This window comes from Mytilus trossulus, unplaced genomic scaffold, assembly GCF_036588685.1.
Source record: "Mytilus trossulus isolate FHL-02 unplaced genomic scaffold, PNRI_Mtr1.1.1.hap1 h1tg000085l___fragment_1__unscaffolded, whole genome shotgun sequence".
NCBI classification, from domain to species: Eukaryota; Metazoa; Mollusca; class Bivalvia; order Mytilida; family Mytilidae; genus Mytilus; species Mytilus trossulus.
In genome coordinates, this window is record NW_026963295.1 from 3,508,695 (window position 1) to 3,531,156 (window position 22,462).

A 22,462-nucleotide genomic window follows, 5' to 3' on the forward strand; every position below is an offset into this window, starting at 1 on the left:
CGTGTTGGTATTTTATTGCATTTTGTTTTTAGTGCACGCATTTATTTTAAATATACGACAGTTAGTCAATGATTCGTCCTTTGTCCTTGTTCAGCTAGGTTTTCTTATTTCATGATTGGATTTGTTGTCAAAAAGAAGTGTCGAGGACTGCGCTTACATCATAGAAAATATGACATTAATCTTTGAACATGTTAAAATTATTAGAGAGTTATATATAAAATGTGTCATGGTAATTCTGCCAATAACAGCCTACACAAAAGTAATGTATCCATATTATAGTATGAATGGAATATTATGATTGGATTGTTCTGCAACATTAAACACACACATAATATGTAATGATATTTAAACTGATTCATATTCATTCAATTAGCCAATACTTGCATTTCGTAATCATTCATTAAATCGATAATGTTCAATGTACTTTAGTTCGCAATTCATTAAAGTATGTGCTTAGAAAACAATCAGTTTGGAAATATTTTTATCCCTCCGAACATTGATATCACTTTGATCACTAGACGAATCTGAAAATCTGTTGCCATGATTTTTTTGCATACGACGAGAGTTGATTTTTCGATAGTATGTTTGTGTGTTATGTTTGCAATGGGTGTTGCTCAGCTGAATGTGATAAAACGTGACTATTTCACTACAAAAGACAGAAGAATTCTCCCTAACAGTACCACTATAATTCAGCACAAATCAAGATCACTGTTAGCGTGTGCGTCTTTTTGTTCAATACATAAAGCATGCTGTGTTGCTAGCTATGATCAGAAAACAAACCAATGCATCCTAGATAAATCCTGCTGCCCAGAAAGTGAGCAATCAGTAGATGCACTGATGTTGAAGATCCAATCAGGTAAACTTTCATCTAATATTATTTCGATTTTAATGTATTATTTCCTGTTTTTTTCTGAAAGTGTGTAAGTATTAATGTTATTCTCTCCGTATAACCTTAACTTATTATAATTTACAAAAAGATGCGAAAATTTAACTTAAAAGTTGAATTCGATAAACGAAATAGTTTAGCGTTATTTGACAACCATGATCATGGTTTATTAACTTACAAACTTTGTTATTTTTTGAAATTTTCGTTCGAATAATGTTTTTGTTTTTTATAAGCAAGAATTATGATACCAGAAGTCTATTTACTAAAACTTGTACATTAGTTTTACGCGGTTTTATTCTTATAAATCACTATATATATCACAAGTTGACTAAGACATAGTTATGCACTCGAAGCATCGTCGTTGAACTTGATTTGCAAGGAATTGTTATATATACTTCTTGAATTTTTTAGGTCTTGATTGTTTTTTTCGGGGGGAGGGGGGTTGGGAGTGATTTATTTTTCTGATTATTTTCCTATCTAAATGCCGTTTCCACATGCAACATGTGTAAAGATATGATTATCCATCTTATGTCTCAACGATCAAATAAAGGTGATAGCATTGGCATGATCCATTTATTTATTTCCAAAATCGTTGATTGATTTTATATACAATTATGTTGTTTGTTATGCAATCATTGATGTTCATCCAAGTAAAATTGTAAAGTTAGACTTGTGTCATCATTTTAGACTTAGCTGAGTTATTCATCGACTAGATTGAATGTTTACGCCTATTGGTTTGTTTAAGATTCGTATTTGATTGACTGTCCTGTGTTTTCACTATTTTTCTTTCATCAGAAATGACAATTTTTTGTCTTTTTCGTGCTTTTGAAATAACTCACGTTTGACAATAAATATTTGCAGAACGGATTTATATTTATGTTATATAGTATAGGGGAGGAGGGTTGAGATCTCATACACATGTTTAACCCCGTCGCAATTTAGCGCCTGTCCAAAGTCAGGAGCCTCTGAACAGTCTTGTATTAATTTTAATTTTAGTTTCTTGTGTATAATTCGGAGCTTAGTATGACGTCCATTATCACTGTACTAGTATACATATTTTTTAGGGGCGGCTATGGGTGCGGAAATTCTAGCTAGATTGAAGACCCATTGGTGGTCTTCGGCTGTTGTCTGCTCTATGGTCGGGTTGTTGTCGCTTTGACATATTCCCTATTTCCTTTCTCAATTTTAATGCATAAACCTGGAAACAATTATTTGCTTGCCCCCTAAAAGGCGAGTCTTGTCCAATAATTCATAAAGAAAAATTATAGTAAGTTTAGTCGTTCGTAAGGGGGTAACATATTAATACACATATACAATCTTGTTTCAAAATTTGAAATAGAATTGTTGTTGCCAGAATATTTACTGCCAAGAATAAGGAATATTCAGGTCACTTGTTTGTCGGTTTAAATCGAAAATCAACTATGTATTCTTTTTCAAAGACAAGTTTGTAAGTCATCCGTATTATAATGTTTGAACAGCGTCTTACAGAACGTTTCTTATTGTTACACATTTTCTTTTAATGTTATTTAACTACAAAAACAGCAAAAATAACCACATTTTAAGATTTTTTCTGTGTTTATACATATGCGAAGGGTTTACTTCACCAAAAATATTTTAACGTATTACACTTGTCTATGAAGATATGATCATAAAAATAATAACGTTTAACATCTTAGGTTCATCAAACTACTGTAACAGTTAGGAAATCATTAGAGCCCTTGTTTTTTTAAATTTAAAATGAAATAGCTTCATCATTTTGCTCATGATTAATTACATGTATGATTTATGTATCGGATGGGATCTTTTTTTAAACTGTCATTATTCGACTGTGCACTATTTCGTTGATATCAACTGTTGACATGGTTATGTTATGTTATGAAATACAATCGATAAGTTACAGATCATACAAATAGACTGGTACCTGAATATTTATAACCGTGAAAAACACTCTCCTTTAGTTTAAACACCTACATATTGTATAGGGCAATACATTTGTGATGGTATACACTAACGGTCTAATCTGATTAAAAAAACGAGAAACGAGAGACATTTATAAACAACAAAAACAAATGACATTCATTGAACATCAAGGTCCAGGTGCAAACAAACACAGCTCGCCAATACGTTTTATAAACAAAAGTAAAATCACAAAAATACTGAACTTCTAGAAAAATGCAAAACGTACCTAATCCCAAATGACAAAATGGAAAGCTCGATCCATCAAACGATAACAACTCTTATATTCCTGACTTGGTACAGGCATTTTCTAATGTAGAAATTGGCGGATTAAACCTGGTTGTATAGTTAACTAAACCTTTCACTTGTATAACAGTCACATCAAATTCCATTATATTGAAATCGATGTGAAAACAAAACATCCATACATAATAGGTAAAATGTCAAAAACAAAGCAGTCCATATTGTGTCATTATTTTAATCACTACAAAATACAAAAAACAACCCAAAAAAAACAATAACCATGTTACAAGGAAGCACAAAATGACATTTTAACCAAGCGTATTAGCAATCATTCAAGACAATAATACACAAATTTACCATTGTACAATAGCTCAATAACAGGATGTATAAGAACAGAGCCATGTCATATGTGTAGCTAAGTTACGTAAAATGGCTTATATACAAAGCACATAGCAAAAATGAAAGAAAAGAGTGCGATAATATCATAAACAATAATGACAGAGTTTACAAATAACACAGGTATCTTATATTTTTAATCACAATAAAAACAAACAGATATTTAAAAAAAAAAGCACAAAAAGGCACACATCAAATTAAACAACCTCATTTTTTGCCCCCTTATTTTTAAATGTTATTGAAGTTTGTTAAATCTACGCTCCCTTATTTTTGAATTTCATTTAGGTATGTCAAATCCACCCATAAACGATTTAACGATCTTAAGAACTGACCATATTAACATTCTATCTAATGTAGAATCGCGCGTCAAAATGTACTCGTCACACAGGTAGCGATATAAACTGATAAAGTATATCGTTCTTTGTGACCTTCACCGGAAACAATATCAGAACACACAACTCTGTAAACCAAACTACTATTAAGTCATATAACCCATATGGGTTCTATGTTATTAAATGGTTATTTATGCTCTTCAACTTTTCTTGGCCTTTTAAAAACAAAATTAATTCAAACGTCACTGATGAGGCTTATGCTGCCAAAACAAGCGTCTAGCGAAATACAAAATTTCAACCCTGGTATCTATGATGAATTTATTATTAACATTGTTTGTATACTGATATATAGGACTATAATATAAACGTAAGGACATGAGGTATGATTGCTATATCGACAACTATCCACCAAAGTTCCAACAAGGTTGACGTAAGTAAACATTGGCAATCGTACTACCTTTAAACAAACAGAAAACCTATACCATATAGTCAGCTTTCAAAGGCCTCGACATACAATACATGATTCAATTCAAATGAGAATCTAGCCGTAAATTTATTAAAAAACAATGTACAAAAAAGTTGATATAACCGTTATGAACAAACGACAACCACTGACTTCAGTTTCCTAACTTGAGACAGGTACATTATGAATGTGTTTCTATTTCTTATTTTGCACAATTCTCAAACATAACACAAGTGTTCTGTCGAAGACACTTTACATTGTAGAGTTTCCATTAAATATATAATAGAAACAAAGCTTGTGATTACCAAAAAACGAATTTCGTTTATGAACGGAAACGATTTAAGTTTCAAATCATATATTTGTCAATGAATCATATTTTCGATAGTCATTCAAAAACCGTTAAAAATTGCTTTAACTTATGTAATGTCATGTAAATATCTCCTTCTAAACGCTTATTACTTAATAATCAAATTTCAGATTCACTTGCATGCCCAAACGGATGGTTAAAAAACGGAAACAAATGCTACTTCTACAGCGATGAACTTAAAACTTGGACAGATGCTAAGGTTTGTTATTCGAAATTTATTTCATAGTATTGTACATTGACTGCATTACTTTGACTTTTAGTAACATTCTATCTGGTTAAATAGACAAGCTATTTTATCACCTTTTTTTTTATTAGATTTGATTATTAATATTATTGATAATTTTTGGTATATCATCTGAAGCTTATTCTTGATAAAGGTTTAAAACTGATAAGATGTCGTACTATTGCCAATGATACAACTCTCCACAAAATACCAACTGACACAGAAATACCAACTATAGATCACTGTACGGCATTTAATAATGAACAAAACATTTGCCGCACAATAAGCAATAAAAGGTCCCGATATGAAATATGTGATACGATTTAGATAAAAAAAAAACTCCCTATATAAATTTATGTCGAGCCCATGTGTTCTATTGGTCTAGCGCGTCGGACATAGCTCAAGGTGATTTGGTACCATGATATCGCGATGTGTTCGAATCCTGATCAGGAAAGAACAAAACATTTGTTTCCAAAATTACAGATCAAACATTGTTGGGCTGTTATTTAGACAAATTATATGTATATATTACAGATTTCCTGCGAAGCTGATGAAGGAATGCTTGTAGAAGTAGATTCAAAATGTGAAAACGACTTTATTAAGATGTCAGCAAGCATGCCACGTATGTATATTCAATGCATTAATATGCAAGTAAGTGAGCCAGCTATAAAAGAGGGACGAAAGATACCATAGGGAGTGTCAAACTCATAGATAGAAAAAAAACTGACAACGCCATGGCTAAAAATAAAAAGACAAACAGACAAATAATAGTACAAAATGGTGTAGATCTAAACAACAATAGGTATAAGTACAAACGATGAGCGAAACCAGTACAGCATAAAGGCCACATAAAATCATGAAATGTTATTGTATTTAATCGAGAAACCAACGGCCGTATGTTTGAACAACAACAAATATGATATACAGTAACAGGCGACAGTCACTGATTTACAGGTTCCCTAATTTTTAGCAATTTTGATTTCATGTTATGCCAGCACGTTTAACTCAAATAAAGGCAACAGTAGTATTCCGCAAAAGTCATAAATTAAAATTATGTTGCATACGATATTTCTACCTACCAGTTAAATATATATGTTCAGTAGTCTTGTCAAATAGAACAATTTTGTGTAACTGGTTACTCGGATACTCGTTCAACCGATTAACCGGCTAACCGTTTGTTACAGTTGATATTTGTAGACGTTATCGTAAGTACCCTACACATGTACGGTTTTAGTTTAAACATATTTATTATAATGGATTGGGAAACAAGTCTTGCATTTTATATTATTTTCCTTTTTACTTTGCGGATGCGAGTGATGCCTTGTAGCTGCATTAGTCTACTCTTTTTTCGAAATCTACAAGGGTGTCTTTAACGTGCAAGAGATATGGCTCTTTCTTAACACGGGTCAGCCATTTATCGTCCCCTTCCGACGGACTATCATTGTTTCCTAAAGACCATACTCGCATATGGTGTCAAAGGAGAGCCGATAATTGAGTACCTGAAATTTTCATTCCAAACGGGAATCGAACCAGGAACCTTTGTGTTAGTAGTCCGATGCACTTACCACTACACCACGGCTCTCTAAAATTGAATATTTCTGAAACTGACATAACAGATTTTAGGGAGCTATATAACTCACTGTTTGGCCTATTACATTAATTCAAATAATACGAAATTTAGCTCATGTATGATTACTTCACGTCAAAGTTCGGAAGTTTTTTTTTTACTTTGATAGTTTGAAGATACACGAATGACGTTTTGATAATTTCTTACGTCAAAACATAGAACATTTATTATGAGAGTAACTTGTTTAAAAAAAACAGACTTGAGTCTAGCATAGAATTTAGAATCATATGTTTAAAGGAAGACAGTGTTTAATAATGTGTTAATACAATTTATAGTGTACTGGTTAGGTGGAACTGACCAACAAAAAGAAGGTGTTTGGATATGGTCACACAGTCAGAACGTTATCACCTTTTCTGATTGGGCCGGGGGACAGCCAGACAATTATAAAGGCAGGGAACATTGCCTTGGTTTGTGGTATAACAATGGATTGTATTGGAATGATCACCTATGTCACAACTTACTACGATTTATCTGTGAAAAAGGTAACTTACTTTTTGTTCTTTACAAATGTTTATTAAATAAAAATGTACATGTAGCAAAATACCGATCGTGTGTTTATATTAAATCTCCAATATGATTTGATTATTTTACATTTATTTTAATTCATAACATTTGCATTGTTAATTTACCACAAATAAAATAAACAAATCACGAAGTGTGTAGGCTTTTTCATCAAAACATTCTCAAATATTTGGGAAAATTTAACACAATAGTTGGTTTCCTTTTTTGTTTAGATAGATATTAAGCAGACAAGTTTAGATGACTATAGATAAAACTTTCTTATTCCTTTTAAATTTGTTATTTAATGCAACGTGCATTGTTAAAATTAATGTTCTTTTCTTAATTTTCTCTCACTTTGCACATGGTAATATACTGTGTTTTTGTCTGTTGTATACGACCGCTGACGTTTTAAATGATATGGTCATTTGACAAAATAACTAATCTTCTTGCAGTTACCTAAAATAATACTTACGGAATTTACTATTGTTTGATAAACCATCATCAAACACAGATTGTTGTATTATAAGTCTGACAAATCCAGCAATGGACGAATTGTTGTTTTTCTTTAGGAATATCTTACATATATTTTTTTAATGTAACACTTGTTTACCTAGATAATGTTTCTATGATTTACCACTTAAAGTGAGGTATACATAATGGCACGCCCCTCGGAGAATTTTAGAAACAAAACTGTGCGTCGTTTGTTACATGAGGTTTCTCATTAACACGAAACGGTAAATACGTAGTATTTCTATAAGTTATCACTTGAGTTGCTCTTTACAGTTGTCGTATAAGAAATATTGTCATCAACCCTATTCGTCGTCTATAAGGTTATGTCATTATCATATAATTAGGAAAGGCACGTTTTTGTACTGTTTCAATATTTCAAACTCAAATTCAAAACTCCAGAATCCAAATTATGTTTATAGCGCATGCACAGGTTGAGAAAAATATGTGAACCAAAGGAAAATCATACTAACGAATCGATCCCATTTGAATATATGAAGATCTTTATATAATTGTATTTATTATATTACTTGCAATGCATAACCGTGGTTTCCCAGTTAAACATTTAATGTTAAATACAAACCGAAAATATCACATGTGAAATAAACTATGTTATTTTACTCATCTGACTAACTAATTTTCTGTATTTTAGTTCTTCGATTACATATGGATAATGTTTAGAATTATGTTATATGCTCTCTGGTGGGTTTGTTGTCACTTTCTTATGTTCCCAATTTCAATTCTCAATTATACATTTTTCTCCTTACAGATTTATTAAATTAAGTTGAAGAAGAAGAAGAGATGTAGAAGACAGAGATCATCGAATGAATTGAAGCCTGTGCTTCAACAATTTTCCGATATATGGAGAAGAATTATTTTGTCTTAAACAAAATTGTAAAAAACGTTCATATTAGATACTTTTTTTTTGTTGCTTTTTTACTTGTTTAGAGTCTTGTCTTGTTATATATTTAATGATATAAAAACCACTCAGTAAAATTGTTGGTGTATAGAAAACAGTTTACCTAGAAAGGCTCCTAATTTAAAAAAAGAAAATAAAAAAATCTTTTAAAATGTGTTTATTCCATTTTTAAATCTTATCAATATCAATTTTTACTGTTATTTTACAAAACAAACCTGTCAATTGATTTGCTATCAACTGATTTGGACTTTCGATTCAAGAATTAAGGGCAATGATTATCCGCTTGTTAAGTGATATGAGTGATGGTTGATCTGACACAACATTGTGATTAGACTTAAGAAAGGGTATTGTGTGGTATTTAGTGATTTCAATAAGATAAATATGAAAAACTAATTTGATTGATTGCCGTATTATTTTTTTTGTTAAAATCACCGTTGCTTTTCAGTCATAAATATTTTAATTTGCATTTTGCCAATCAGAGTAAAAGATTGTTTATTCATACGGTTTTTGTTTTGTTTAAAGCTCAAAATCAAACAGAACACATATCGTGTATGCTGCTTTATAATTTATTGGTAATTGTTGTGATAAATGTTTAATTGGCTATCTAGATACACATTTGTTGACGTGCTGTATATACACAAATGACCACCATCTATAAATCTGAATGCTGTCTTAATATCTATATGTAATGTCGTACAATTGATATATCAAATTGCAAACAGTTTTTGTTCCAAACAGGTATTTTCCAACATCTGCGTGTTTGTAAAGGGAGGTATCTTAACTATGATTTTACTCAAACGCATTGTAAATGAAATAAAGGAAACCGTCTACATTTAGAATAAAGAGGAAGATCTAGTATTAATTCTTACAAGATAAATCTTCACGAGTGACCAAATGACTCAGAAATTAACAATGTTAGGTTACCGTCCAGCATTCTAAAATTAATGAAGCCCATACCTCGAAGTCAGAGCTCCCTATATAATTGTTATTAAATACAACCATAGATATATAGATGTGAATTCATACTTGTGTCTAGTTGGTTTGAGATGATGATGCAGACTTTTATGTTTTAAGTTCGATAATATGCTAATGACGATATTCTAAAACAATTGTTTTATTTCTTAAGGACATCATGTCTTACAAATGCACAAGTGAACGAATGCAATAAGAATATTATCATTTAACGTAATACTGTTTTTAAAAGACCAAGGACACTTTTCATATTTAATGTCTCTCTGTTTGTCTATTTGAATTAAACCATCAACATAGAATAGCATTTAGATTTTTTTATATCAGGCTTAAATTTTGTTATTAATTATTTATATCTGTATCATTCTTAGCATCACATGTAAATGTTTGAGGTACTTTGCGGATAGCATTGAGGCATATTGAGTTGCCATGGCGACAGCCTTCAAATAGGATGATATTAAAAGTTTTAATTTGTCAATTCCTAACTAAAATTACCAATTTGTACACTCAGGGTTGCTGCTCAAAAGGAAGCTCTTAAACCAAGAGTTCCAAATGGTGCAGTTGAATTCATCCCTTCGTAAATTTTACTGACACCATCAAAGTTGGTTTATCGTTATGAAATAACCGTTTCACAAATGATATCGGATATGTTTCTTACGTCATAACTACAATCCCCTTCCCTTTCATAAATGTGACCTACCGAATTAGACTATTTACCGGATTTGTTATTACATAAGCATCACGACGGGTGCCACATGTGGAGCATGATCTGCTTACCCTTCCGGAGCACATGAGATCCCCCTTAGTTTTTTGTGGGGTTCGTGTTATTCTTTAGTTTTCTACGTTGTGTCATTTGTACTATTGTTTGTTTGTCCTTTTCATTTAAGCCATGGCGTTGTCAGGTTATTTTCGATTTATAAGTTTGACTTTCCAATTGGTATCTTTCGTCCATTTTTAATAGGTAAACTGTACACGGTTTATTTTCTTTTGTTCATGAACAAATGGATATTTTCTACCTTGTAAACTTTCTAAGCATAAAAATCAGAAGCGTAGCCGTAATATATGTGCTATGTTAAATACCGAAAATGGCAAAAAGGCAAGATTCAAAATAGAAATATATTCAGAACGCCATTATACAGGATATGTCCGTAATAGGGGGAAATCTTGAAGATTAATTACTAGTTTGAATTATTTTTTATCGAACCTTCTTTCTGAGGATTTCGGCAAAATTGATTTTTAAAACATGATTAGTTCATCCTTTCATTTCGTAAATAGTTAACTGTTAATGATCTAAAATATATTAAATCAACATATAAGTATACTTCCGTTAAAGGAAGTTTACAAGAAATCCTTTACCTAAAATCCAAGACGGTAAAAGGCATATAGAAATATCTATTGTATATAATTCTAATAAATAATCTACAACTGATATACAAAGAATCAATTTTATCAAAAAGGACAAAAGTACGTGTTTTAATTAATACGAGTAAAATACCTCATATTTTACAATACCTGTAATAGTGTTTATTCATGTACTACATTTACTTATCATGATTAAAGCTTTGTTGTATGTATCCTGTGTGTTCTTTGTTGTAAAATAAAATATTCCATTCATTAAACGTTTAATCGTTGTTATTTCATTAATAAGTACGTTTGATATTAAAAGACCTTTGAATACAAAGAAATGCCGAGAACCGCGAGCCTGAGGATTGACAGGATTTAAACAGCCCGTTTTGTGAGGATGTCTTTAAGTATCAATCTTAACTGATCACTAAAGTTAAATTGACCAGAAACAAACAAAAACTTATAAAGGTAGAAAAAAACACTTGCCTCATTCTCCTAGTTGACAAGTTTAAACATATTCAAATAATAGTTAAACAGTATTCACAAAATTGCTGGTTCTTGTTTATTTTACATTAGCTAGAGGTTTGCAATCTCACAAAACATGTTTAAACACGCAGCAGAAAAAGTCTGTCCCAAGTCAGAAACCTCTGTCCTACGTTAGTCTTGTTAACAATTTCTTAAGTTATAGTTCAATTTAATATATTGGAGTTTAGTGTCTCGTAGCAAATGCCAATTTAAAAACGATGATATTTTGTCTATCGTATTATTTTGAAAATATAGTTCACCATTTCATTTATTTTCACTGGTACAAATAAAATATGTTTTTTTAAACACAAACTTGTGTTGGGCTTGCATGGATACTTTAACCAAAAATAATATTAAATCCATAACGTATTTTGTAATCAGAATGGTTTTGAGATTATTTGTTTGCATTGGCATCGGGTTTTTTTAAAGAATGGACAATGTATGTTTAATTTATATGTTTTTCATAGTCTGAGTCGTTGGATTTCTGTCGCATTTATGTATAACATTATCTCCTTTTATTCAAAACCAAATGAATGGCTTGAGTATCTATATATTTATATAATGAGAAGGGACTCAAGCACCCAAGAACCACAACCATTAAAACATAAGAAATTATTAGGAACCAACGAATCCGAAAAGATGTCCAATATGTTCAATAGGCAAGCAATGCTTGGGGAAGATTATTTGATTGAGTGATTGCTGTTTTCTTGTCTACGTCCAGTGAAAAATATTTATAATGTTTAGGACGAAAACAAATACAAAGTTAATACACACATAAAATAAGGTAAAATAAAAAGTATTGACCAACATGAAGGGCGAAAAATTTAAAAACCGATTGGAGAATAAGGGTAACCTGGATAGGGATAGAAAGAAAGCCTGAAGACAGGCCACACACGTACCCCTCACAGAATCATAGCAATGTTTTCAAACAAAAACAAGGAGCTTTGCCCTCTCTCAATAAAATGTTTACGTCTTTAATCTATTTAGACGCGGTTGGTTCATCATTTACATTCAAAACGCAGACTGAAACCCAATGTCTGTAACGTTTTCTCTGTCAAAACACATCCTTTGGGCCATGAAAAACAAAACGCTGCCCAATAGACTGACCTGAGTTTTGAAAAATAGTAACATACTCTATATCAAAATAGATTCAATCAGACAAAAATTAAAAACAAAATGTTTCTTTTTGATGAAAATTTTGTGTTATCTGAAGTAATTGTTTGTTACATAAAGGAATCTGTAAAGCATCTATCTTTTTATTCAAATCAAATATTCGTTCTCGTTGTTAATAATTCTTGACGTAAAATGAGTCGTCGAGTTAGACATACTCAATACATTTAAATATATATTTCGAATACATTGTGACATATTGCAGTATGTAGGCAATACACAGTAAGTTTTTCCTCGCTACGATCGTCCGAACATAAAATTGCATGAATGAAACTGATGAATAAACCTGAAGGACAATAGTACACAAAACATCTTTATTTCTAACATCAGAATGTCAATAATGTATGATGACTAGGAACTTGTCAAAGAAGAAGAAATTATGCGTATATCAATTGTTAAATTGATTCAAATAATGAAATATTACTTGAACATGTCAAGTGTGAAATTGAACGGCATCTAATGCTTTAATTTCAAGTCAGCAATTATATGTTGACAGGAAATCTAATTACAACAATCATTTTTTTTTACATTTAATGTATAAGAGATTTTGAGAAATACTTAGGACTTTCTATCCTATACAAAATTATTAGATGCAAATATGATTTAAGCTTTTTAAATGTTTTATCAGGAACACTTTCTTTGGCTTTTTTATTCCAACATTACTGCTTAAGCCGTGTGTACATGAAATGCGCGTATTCCAGACAGTTTAACAGGTTTTGTAACATTTTGTAATAGACAAGAAGTTGAAATCAGGTTCATATGTTAAGAATTAACACTCATACGACTCATTATGTAAAGCATCACAAAACTGGTTTTATCTTCTCATATATGGTATGATGGTATGATACTAAACCCCTAACGGGAAGGATTGTGCCTGATATTCATATGATGAAATCATAATCTTTCAATCAGTTTAATTGAAGTCTAGCGCTGGCATGTCAGTTAACTGCTAGTAGTCTGTTGTTATTTATGTATATTATTGTCATTTTGTTTATTTTCTTTGGTTACATCTTCTGACATCAGACTTGGACTTCTCTTGAACTGAATTTAAATGTGCGTTTTGTTATGCGTTTACTTTTTTACATTGACTAGAGGTATAGGAGGAGGGTTGAGATGTCAAAAACATGTTTAACCCCGCTGCATTTTTGCGCCTGTCCCAAGTCAGGAGCGTCTGGCCTTTGTTAGTCTTGTATTCTTTCAATTTTAGTTCCTTGTGTACAATTTGGAAATAAGTATGGCGTTCATTATCACTGAACCTGTAAATATTTGTTTAGGGGCCAGCGGAAGGACGCCTCCGGGTGTTGAAATTTCTCGCTACATTGAAAACCTGTTGGTGACCTTCTGCTGTTGTTTTTTCTGAGGTCGAGTTGTTGTCTCTTTTACACATTCCCCATTTCCATTTAAAAAAAACGATCAGATATAACACGACAATGAACATGCACACTATACAGCCAAACACACAACAGAAACAACAGAAAAAAACATAATTTAATATATGAAACTTGGGTATATCAATACCGAGATAAATCATTAGGCATTGACAATTTATATTGTATAAAACAGTCATAGTAGGGAATAGGGTATGTTCTGTATATAGTGAAAAGACGACATCAATGTTAAAATATAATCTAAGACGTGTGTAAATTGTTATCAAAGGTACCAGGATTATAATTTAGTACGCCAGACGCGCGTTTTGTCTACATAAGACTTATCAGTGACGCTCATAACAAAATAGTAATAAACCAAACAAATACAAAGTTGAAGAGCATTGAGGATCCAAAATTCCATAAATTTGTGCCAAATACGGCTAAGGTAATCTATGCCTGGGATAAGAAAATCCTTAGTTTTTCGAAAAATTCAAAGTTTTGTAAACAGGAAATTTATAAAAGTGACCACATAATTGATATTCTTGTCACCACCGAAGTGCTGACTACTGGGCTGGTGATACCCTCTGGGACGATAACGTTGTTATTTATGTTAGACACATCGTATATATCAACCAATTCATTGTTGTGTTCATCACAGTAACGTATTGAGATATGTGAACATCGTACTACGGAACATAGGGTATACCACTACTGAGAAATGGATTGGTAATTGGGAAATTGAAATCATCCCGTTTGTCATGGATTTTCGTGTGTAGTCGTCAGTCTCATTCAATATTGAGGACACTATCAAGGTATGCAGCAGTCCCCTTTGTACCATTAGTATCCATGCTTTTAAGTTCAATTGGATAAATGAGATGCAAGCCTGACAAAAAAAAATGGTTATTTGGTGAGAGGACATCATCAGTATATCTGCAAGTAAAATTAAAGAAAGTAAGTTCCTTTTTCTTCTTGTCTTGTAAAACGTTCTGAATGAATACTGATTCATACGAGTACAAAAACAACCCAGGCAGATTATGTTGACTACTAGTATCCATTGAAATATCAATCCTCCAAACGCAACATATCATGTCCAAAGTGACGAATATACAGATGATAAGAACACCAGAAGTCGACCTGCATAATTGTCGACCAAGTTGTATAACATGTATAAAGAATGAAAACAACACAATATCAATTGCTTATTCATGTTATTGTTTTCTACGTTTTAACCCGCCTTCGTCAGGAATGCTTAAAATAAAAAAAAAATGTCAAATACCTATAGAAACCAATACACTCAAAGAGATATATAACAACATAACCTGAATTATTTGAATCCTTAGATTCTTTATGTTGCAATTGTTTTTAAACCGGCAAATTGTGAAAAGTTTGCCATTAATGATTCAAGTAGTTATGTATCTTAGCGGATGATACCCTTGACCGTTTTAATACTTTATATTGGCCGATGCATATTACCCATTGTCTTTATTAGTATTGGTGAGAATATCTACAGGGTTAACATTTCTTTTGTCGTAAATTTTATCTAGGAGTTTTTCATGTGAAAATGATATATAAATCTTTGAAAGGATAGTGCTCATGGTTTATATGTTATTGATATTTTGTAAGTTCTGAATAAATTTCAGCAGTATATTAAGACACTTCTTGATTATTCAACGAAACAATTCCATCAGGATAACAGTTCATGTTGTTTAATTTAATTATCAATGTAATGCAATTTCGACGGGTTTCGACTGGAGTATGTTATTTGACACTCTCCGCTTATCTCAACGAAGCTGTACTAATTACCAAACAAACGTGTCACTACGTTCGTTAAAATGTCTAAGCGATAATTTCGATTTTACCAATTAGAACCCTTTGTATAATAATTTCCATTTTAGAAGCAAACATCTGTCCAGGAAATTGTGATCGGGAAATCATGCTCTTTGTTAGCATATCAATTGAGAGATATTTATCTCATAGGCAGGGTCAGTTGGAATGTTGCAATTCCTAATCGAGGTATTTCGAGATGGAATTCACAATCTGATGGATACTTTATTGTATCAGTGATATTCCTTATCTCAAGATATAATGGGATGATGTATATATCATAGTCACCAAACCTTGATATAGTGGTTTGTCGAATTTGGTGATAATACTTATTTCATGTTTGCATACCAAGTCTTTGGAACGTTGTTTGGTATGTTTAAAAGCGACAGGAATTATTTATATAATGTTTGAAATTAATACTTGACACAACTTCTGCTGTATGATTCATTCTATAATATTTCTCCAAATCTGTATATTTTTTTTGTAAACTTCACATTTTAATTACACGTTCTATGAATGTCTTCATTAAACTCGATAATTGGACTTTTATGACTGAATTATTCTAATTACATTCAAACAAACACGCTCAAGATAATATTTCAATTGATTCATGTATCTTCAATTAGCTAATTCTTTTATTTTCTAATAAGTATTTAAAATAGTTAGTGTTTACTACCAAGGTGTTTAAAATTAAGTTTAGAATGTTATAGCATGATTTATTTTAAAAGAATTATTAGAATTCATAATCAGCGTTAAAGGAATCATACAAATTTGAAAACCATGGTTCATTTTTCTGTTGTGATTTTATGTGTTGTATTTTCAATAGGATTTGCACAGCTGAATGTTGTAAAACGTAAATTTATAACAACAAAGGATAGACGAATTATTCCCACTAGTACAACATTCATACAACAAATTACCCCATCTCCAGCGGTCTGTGCATCTTTGTGTACCATTGAGGAAATATGCTGCTATGCAAGTTATGATACAAAAACAATGCAGTGCAACCTAGATGAATCTTGCTGCCCAGAAAGTGAGATTTCAGCAGATGCACTGTTGTTGAAAAAGACAAAAGGTAAAAGTAGTATAGTGTGTTTTTTTTTAAATTTAGTATACATTAACCTTTTTACTTCAGACCATCATTAAGGTCAAATCAAGAGACATTTATCTATTTACTTCGGTTTTACCAAGGTAAAAATGCTAATGTATTTAATTAACTAAAAATTCTAGTAGACAGAAAAGTAAAAACAAACCATACAATTTTTTGACAATAGGCTGATAAGAGATTAGGGGTCTGATATAAAATAAGTTGTATTTTGCGTAATTTGCCAAATGAGAATATAATGGCCAAATTCAAATAAAACAGTATACAATAAAATAAATTTGACCGACATAAACCAGCGACCAAGTGCAGGCTTCTGACTTTGAACCGGCACATTATGAATCATGTGTTGATATTTCTTATTTTGCACAATTCTCAAACCTTATGATAAGTCTTTTGTCTAAAACACATGATTACATCGAAGAGCTACGGTAAGCGTGAACTATATTACAAATAAAAAGCTTTTGGTAACCAGAGAACGAATTCCATATCCGAACCCAACCGATCTAAGTTTCAAATCATACATTTGTCACTGAATCGTATTCTCGATACTAATTCAAAAACCTTAAAATTGTTTTGAATTACGTTATGTCATTTTCTTTTTAAAGTCTAATTATTTAATAATCAAATTTCAGTTTCACTTCCATGTCCAACCGGATGGTTAAAAAACGAAAACAAATGCTACTACTTCAGCAATGAACAGAAACAATGGACAAATGCTAAGGTTGGTAATTCGAAATGTATTTCATATTATCGTATGTTGCTAGCACTCTTATAACATTTAGTAACATTCTATTTGGGTAAATAGACAGGCTTTTTATCACTTTTTTTCATTAAATTTTTTTTTTAAATGTATTGATAATTTTTGGTATGTCATCTGAAGCTTATTCTTGCTATAGGTTTATGAATAAAAAAAAAGATGCCGTACTTTTACAAATGATACAACTCTACATAAGACACCAACTGACACAGAAATTAACAACTATTGTTATACCTTTCATATATTTTAAAATTCTATTGGATAAAACGTTATCATGCGTCACGGAATAATTCTGTTGTTTGTCATTCAATTGCAAGGAAGGACAAATAACCCTAAAAATATCCACCAGCGATGCATAACCCTATTATTCACTTTTTAAGTTTGTTGATTTGTACTTGAGTTACCTCCCATGAAAATGACATCACATACGTATATGAACAAAATGGCAGCGTACACGTTACCTGATTGGTAGTCCATCGAGAGACGAGGAAATAAGGAATTGGACATGAATACAACTGACAGTGCTAGCAGCCGATGATACTTAAGTTACCTCCCATGTAAATGACATCACATACGTATATAAACAAAATGGCAGCGTACACAATACCTGACTGGTAGTCCATCGAGAGACGAGGAAATAAGGAATTGGACATGAATACAACTGACAGTGCTAGCAGCCGATGGCAGCGTACACGTTACCTGACTGGTAGTCCATCGAGAGACGAGAAAATAAGGCATTGGACATGAATACAACTGACAGTGCTAGCAGCCAATGATATGTCTTATAAACAGTCCTTTCCAAGGCCATCAATAATTTACAAAAAGATTCAATTTTTGTTGTAAATTCGAGAAATTCTAGAACACAAATGTATTTTAAACGTCAGTTTGTGTTTGTTATGTTAAAAATATAGACTAGTAAGTGTTCGAAATGTCCTTCCACTGTTAGTTCGGTAAAATAAAACAATTGTTGCGCCCTCAATGAAATAACCTGTTCGTGTTGACAATTTTACATATTCACCTCTTCAACGGGCCATAATTGTATATAGTTCCAGTTTCACTGTAAGGCCTTTAACGATGAACAGAACTTTTAATTCGCTATAAAAGGCTCTGCATTGACTTATAATAAATAAATTGAACAAAAAAAAATACATGTATATGTATGTAGGGCCTAGGTTGTCATGTTGTCTAGCGCGTTGGGCATAGTGCAAGGTAATTTGGTGCCACGATATATCAGTAGCATGTGTTCGAATCCCGATCAGGGAAGAAAAAAACGTTTGCTTCTAAAAAAATAAAGATCTATCTTTATTGGTCTGTTATTTAGACGAACTATGTGTATGTATTACAGATTGTCTGTGAAGATGATGGAGGAATGCTTGTAGAAGTAGATTCAAAAGGTGAAAACGACTTTTTAAAGTTGTCAGCAAGTGCGACAAGTATGTATATTCATTGCATTAAGATGTAAGCAAGTGAACCAGCAATACACTATGAACTTGCTACGCATATATTTTTGATAAGTTTTCACAGGTGGAAATGATCTAAGATAGTGATATATCCTTCGTGTAAAAGTTTTGCATAACCATAACATGTGAGCATCGGTAATATAACTGTTTTAAAGAAAGCAAAATAATTCGGATAATACTACATCATTTCATAAAATATCAACTTATTTTATTATATCAATATTTGTAAATTTCCAAACGCTCAGATCATCGGTTGTATACGATTTTTTACTTACAAGGATATTAACTGGTTGAGTACGAAATGAAAATTCTGTCAACGAACTAAGAGTCAATATGGTTGACACTCTTCACCAGAGACAAAAAGGTGTAGACCTAAGCAACAATAGGTATCAGTATAAATGATGAGCGAAACTAATACAGCATAAAAGCTACAAAAACTCGTGAAATGCTATTGTATATAATCGAGAAGGCAACGGTCGTATATTTGAACAACAACAAATATGATATACAGTAACAGGCGACAGTCATTGATTTACAGGTTCCTTATGTTTTACTCATTTTGAAGTCACGTTATGCGAGCACGTTTAACTTAGATAAAGGAAACAGTAGTATTCCGCTGTTCATAAGTCATATATCAAAACTATGTTGCATACGATATTTCTACCTACCAGTTAACTATAACATCTTAGCCACACGTTTATCGTTTTCTGTTTAGTATCAAATTTATATTCAGATCCATTTTGTTTTATCTCGTGATCAATTTTATTTGGAAATCGTCAATGGTAGTCAGCAGGGTTTAAGAACATCAGTTGTTCGACCTGTTAGTAAAATGCGTTTTGTTTAAATAGACTTTTTTACTTTTTTGGTCTTTTGGAAAAAAGTTGTTCGTGCTGTATTTAGACCCTTCTACAACGGAATTTGTTTAACATGCACACGTATGAAAATTGCGTTTTTTATCCAACGCAATTATAGGTTTGAACGTAGTTTTCAATTTAGACTCGTTTATATATTTTCGCTTGGGCTTGTATCATATTTCCCCTCCAGTTTATATGATCCGTTCATCCCCTATCTATACTAGTAAACGATAAGACCTCATTTTGGGTGTCGCTTCTCTTCTTTCCACAATAAAATAATCCTCATGCCTCTGTGTCCTATATGTACAGTGCATAATCGCATTTGTCATCCATTCATGGGATTATCCAGATTGAGTTAATTTGGGAGAAAAAAGGCGTCCGGATATGTTTCCGTCATTGGAAGAAATTTTAAGTCAGATTAGAACTCCGGTTTGCGTTTTCTGTATACTTTTTAACCAATATATACTACGAATATTATAAAGTGTATTATCTGTCTGATATCTGTCATTGGACGAATTTTAATTCAGATTAGACCCTCGGCTTGCGTTTATTGTATACTTTGAAACAAATACTTATACTAGGAATAAAGTGTACTTTCTGTCTGATACCATTTTCAAGTTTACTATCCACGGCGGTCACAGAGTTTATTAAATAGAGAGTGTCTGTAAAATATATCAATGACCGCCGTGGGTCGATTATTAAACTGAGAATTGAATTTAAAAGAAAATACACAGTATGTATAGTAATAAATGAAGCAGGACCTTTTCGGGACGTCAGGAACGGGTGTTTTTCAGATCAAAATTTCAGGATTGACCTTTTCGGGATCCGGATTTCTTTTTTTTCGAATTTCAGGATGTCGAGGTATTTAATTTATCTTAAATTCGGAACCTCGGGATTTCAAGTTCTTAAGACCGGGATATCTGGATCAGGACCCCTCCCGGTGCGATCCCCCCTTTTATAAATGTTCATAATATACAGATAAGCGCTACAATTATCCATGTGTCATTAAAATTAATAGAGAACTAACAAAAAAAAAGGATTTCTTTTGTGAAAAAAGGAGGAGCCGGCCTAGAAAAACAATTATCCGGTCCCAAATTTCCTATGACTTTTGATACCTTTTTCTGAAATTCTCCAGTCATTAAGTTTTTTTACGAAAAAAAGAAGATGAGGTATGAATGCCAATGAGACATTACTCCGCAAGAGACCAAAATGACACCGAAATCAATATTTAAAGTTAAAAAAAAAAATTTCCTGTCCCCAAGTACCTATTACTTCTGATACTTCTCCTGAAATTCACAAGTCAGTAAATCTTTAACAAAATTCTTTCTACAGCACTTTAAATACTTTCAACAACACTCTAAATGCCCGCGATTTCGCGGGTGTGTTCTAGTAAACTTCTAAAATTCAAGAGTCTATCTGAAATTGAGGGTAAATCATTTGACCTTCGAAATACCGTTTCGATCCCTAACATCACTGAAGAGACATATATTGTGAAATCTAGATCTGGTGTACAAAACAATATTGACACCTTGTGTTTGTGTCATAACATCTTAGCCACACGTTTATTGTTTTCTGTTAAGTATTATCATTTTGTTACATCTCGTGATTAATTATATTTGGCAATCGCCAATGGCAGTCAGCAGGGCTTAAGAATATCAGTTGTTCGACCTGTTAGTCAAATGCATTTTGTTTAAATATACTTTTTCACTTTTTGGTCTTTTGAAAATGTTGTTTGTGCTGTATTTTAACTTTTCTTCAACGACATTTGTTTTACATGCACACGTATAAAAAAATCGTTTTTTATCCAACGCAATCATAGGTTTGAACGTAATTTTTTCAATTTAGACTCGTATATATATATATCTATATCTTAGTCTTGTCAAATAGAACAGTTTACTCGGATAATCGTTTAACCGATAGTGTACATTAATGTTTGTATCTATAGTACCTTACAAATGTACGTATTTCTAATACGATAGATTGTAGTTTGGCATTATAAGGCATAGTGTTAGGCTAAGTTGTCTGTGAGAATTCCTGGCGATGTTTGACTTTTAATCAACTAAAACTGCCGTCTCTACTATGGCGTGTTTTATAACTTCAGATTGAGAAGATACTCAAACTTCTTGATCTCGTCAAATTGAAAATGTCTGAAACCGACTTAAAACAATGCGATGACGTCAGCCTATTCACTTACCGTGCATTCTTTTTCTAGAATCAACGCTTCACGAATGCGTCGCTGAAATGGACTCACCAGATTATCTTCTATTGTTTCCTTTGTATGTCTTTTTTCATTAAATTTGAAAAGACAAATTTACTGATTTCTGTTCGCTAATGACACAATCTCAAAAACTTACCTATAACTTCTGAAATTTCTATATGCCTTCACTAAGAATCGAACAGGTTCATGAGTTGTGTTACGTGATACTGACATCAACATATTGACGAAACCATGGGCTACAAGTCGGTTACCATTTAAATGTCTATTATACATATATATACATATAACGCGTCAAAACATCAACCAAACATGTTACATCTGTAAATTTGCTTACGCAATTTTTTTGATTTCCCTCGCCGAGATTCGAACCCATGCTACTGTGATATCGTGACACCAAATCTCCTGCACTGCAGCCGTCCCGCTAGACCATTCGGCCAGCTGGGCTCTAA

General features: G+C 32.1%; 1 protein-coding gene across 1 annotated transcript; it reads left to right on the top strand.

Moving 5' to 3' along the window:
* Positions 1-423: 423 nt before the first annotated feature.
* On the top strand, positions 424-10,947 carry LOC134699757 (perlucin-like). The gene is made up of 5 exons (XM_063561181.1): positions 424-856; positions 4,754-4,842; positions 5,401-5,488; positions 6,769-6,975; positions 8,271-10,947. The coding sequence occupies exons 1-5, from the start codon at positions 541-543 to the stop codon at positions 8,282-8,284; spliced, it is 714 nt and encodes a 237-aa protein (XP_063417251.1). The 5' UTR covers positions 424-540; the 3' UTR covers positions 8,285-10,947.
* Positions 10,948-22,462: the final 11,515 nt, after the last annotated feature.

Coding starts and splice junctions, on each gene's coding strand:
- LOC134699757 (XM_063561181.1), top strand. CDS start 541: ATGATTTTTTTGCATACGACGAGAGTTGATTTTTCGATAGTATGTTTG. Junction 4,843..5,400: donor AAACTTGGACAGATGCTAAG/GTTTGTTATTCG, acceptor TATATATTACAG/ATTTCCTGCGAAGCTGATGA. Junction 5,489..6,768: donor GATGTCAGCAAGCATGCCAC/GTATGTATATTC, acceptor TACAATTTATAG/TGTACTGGTTAGGTGGAACT.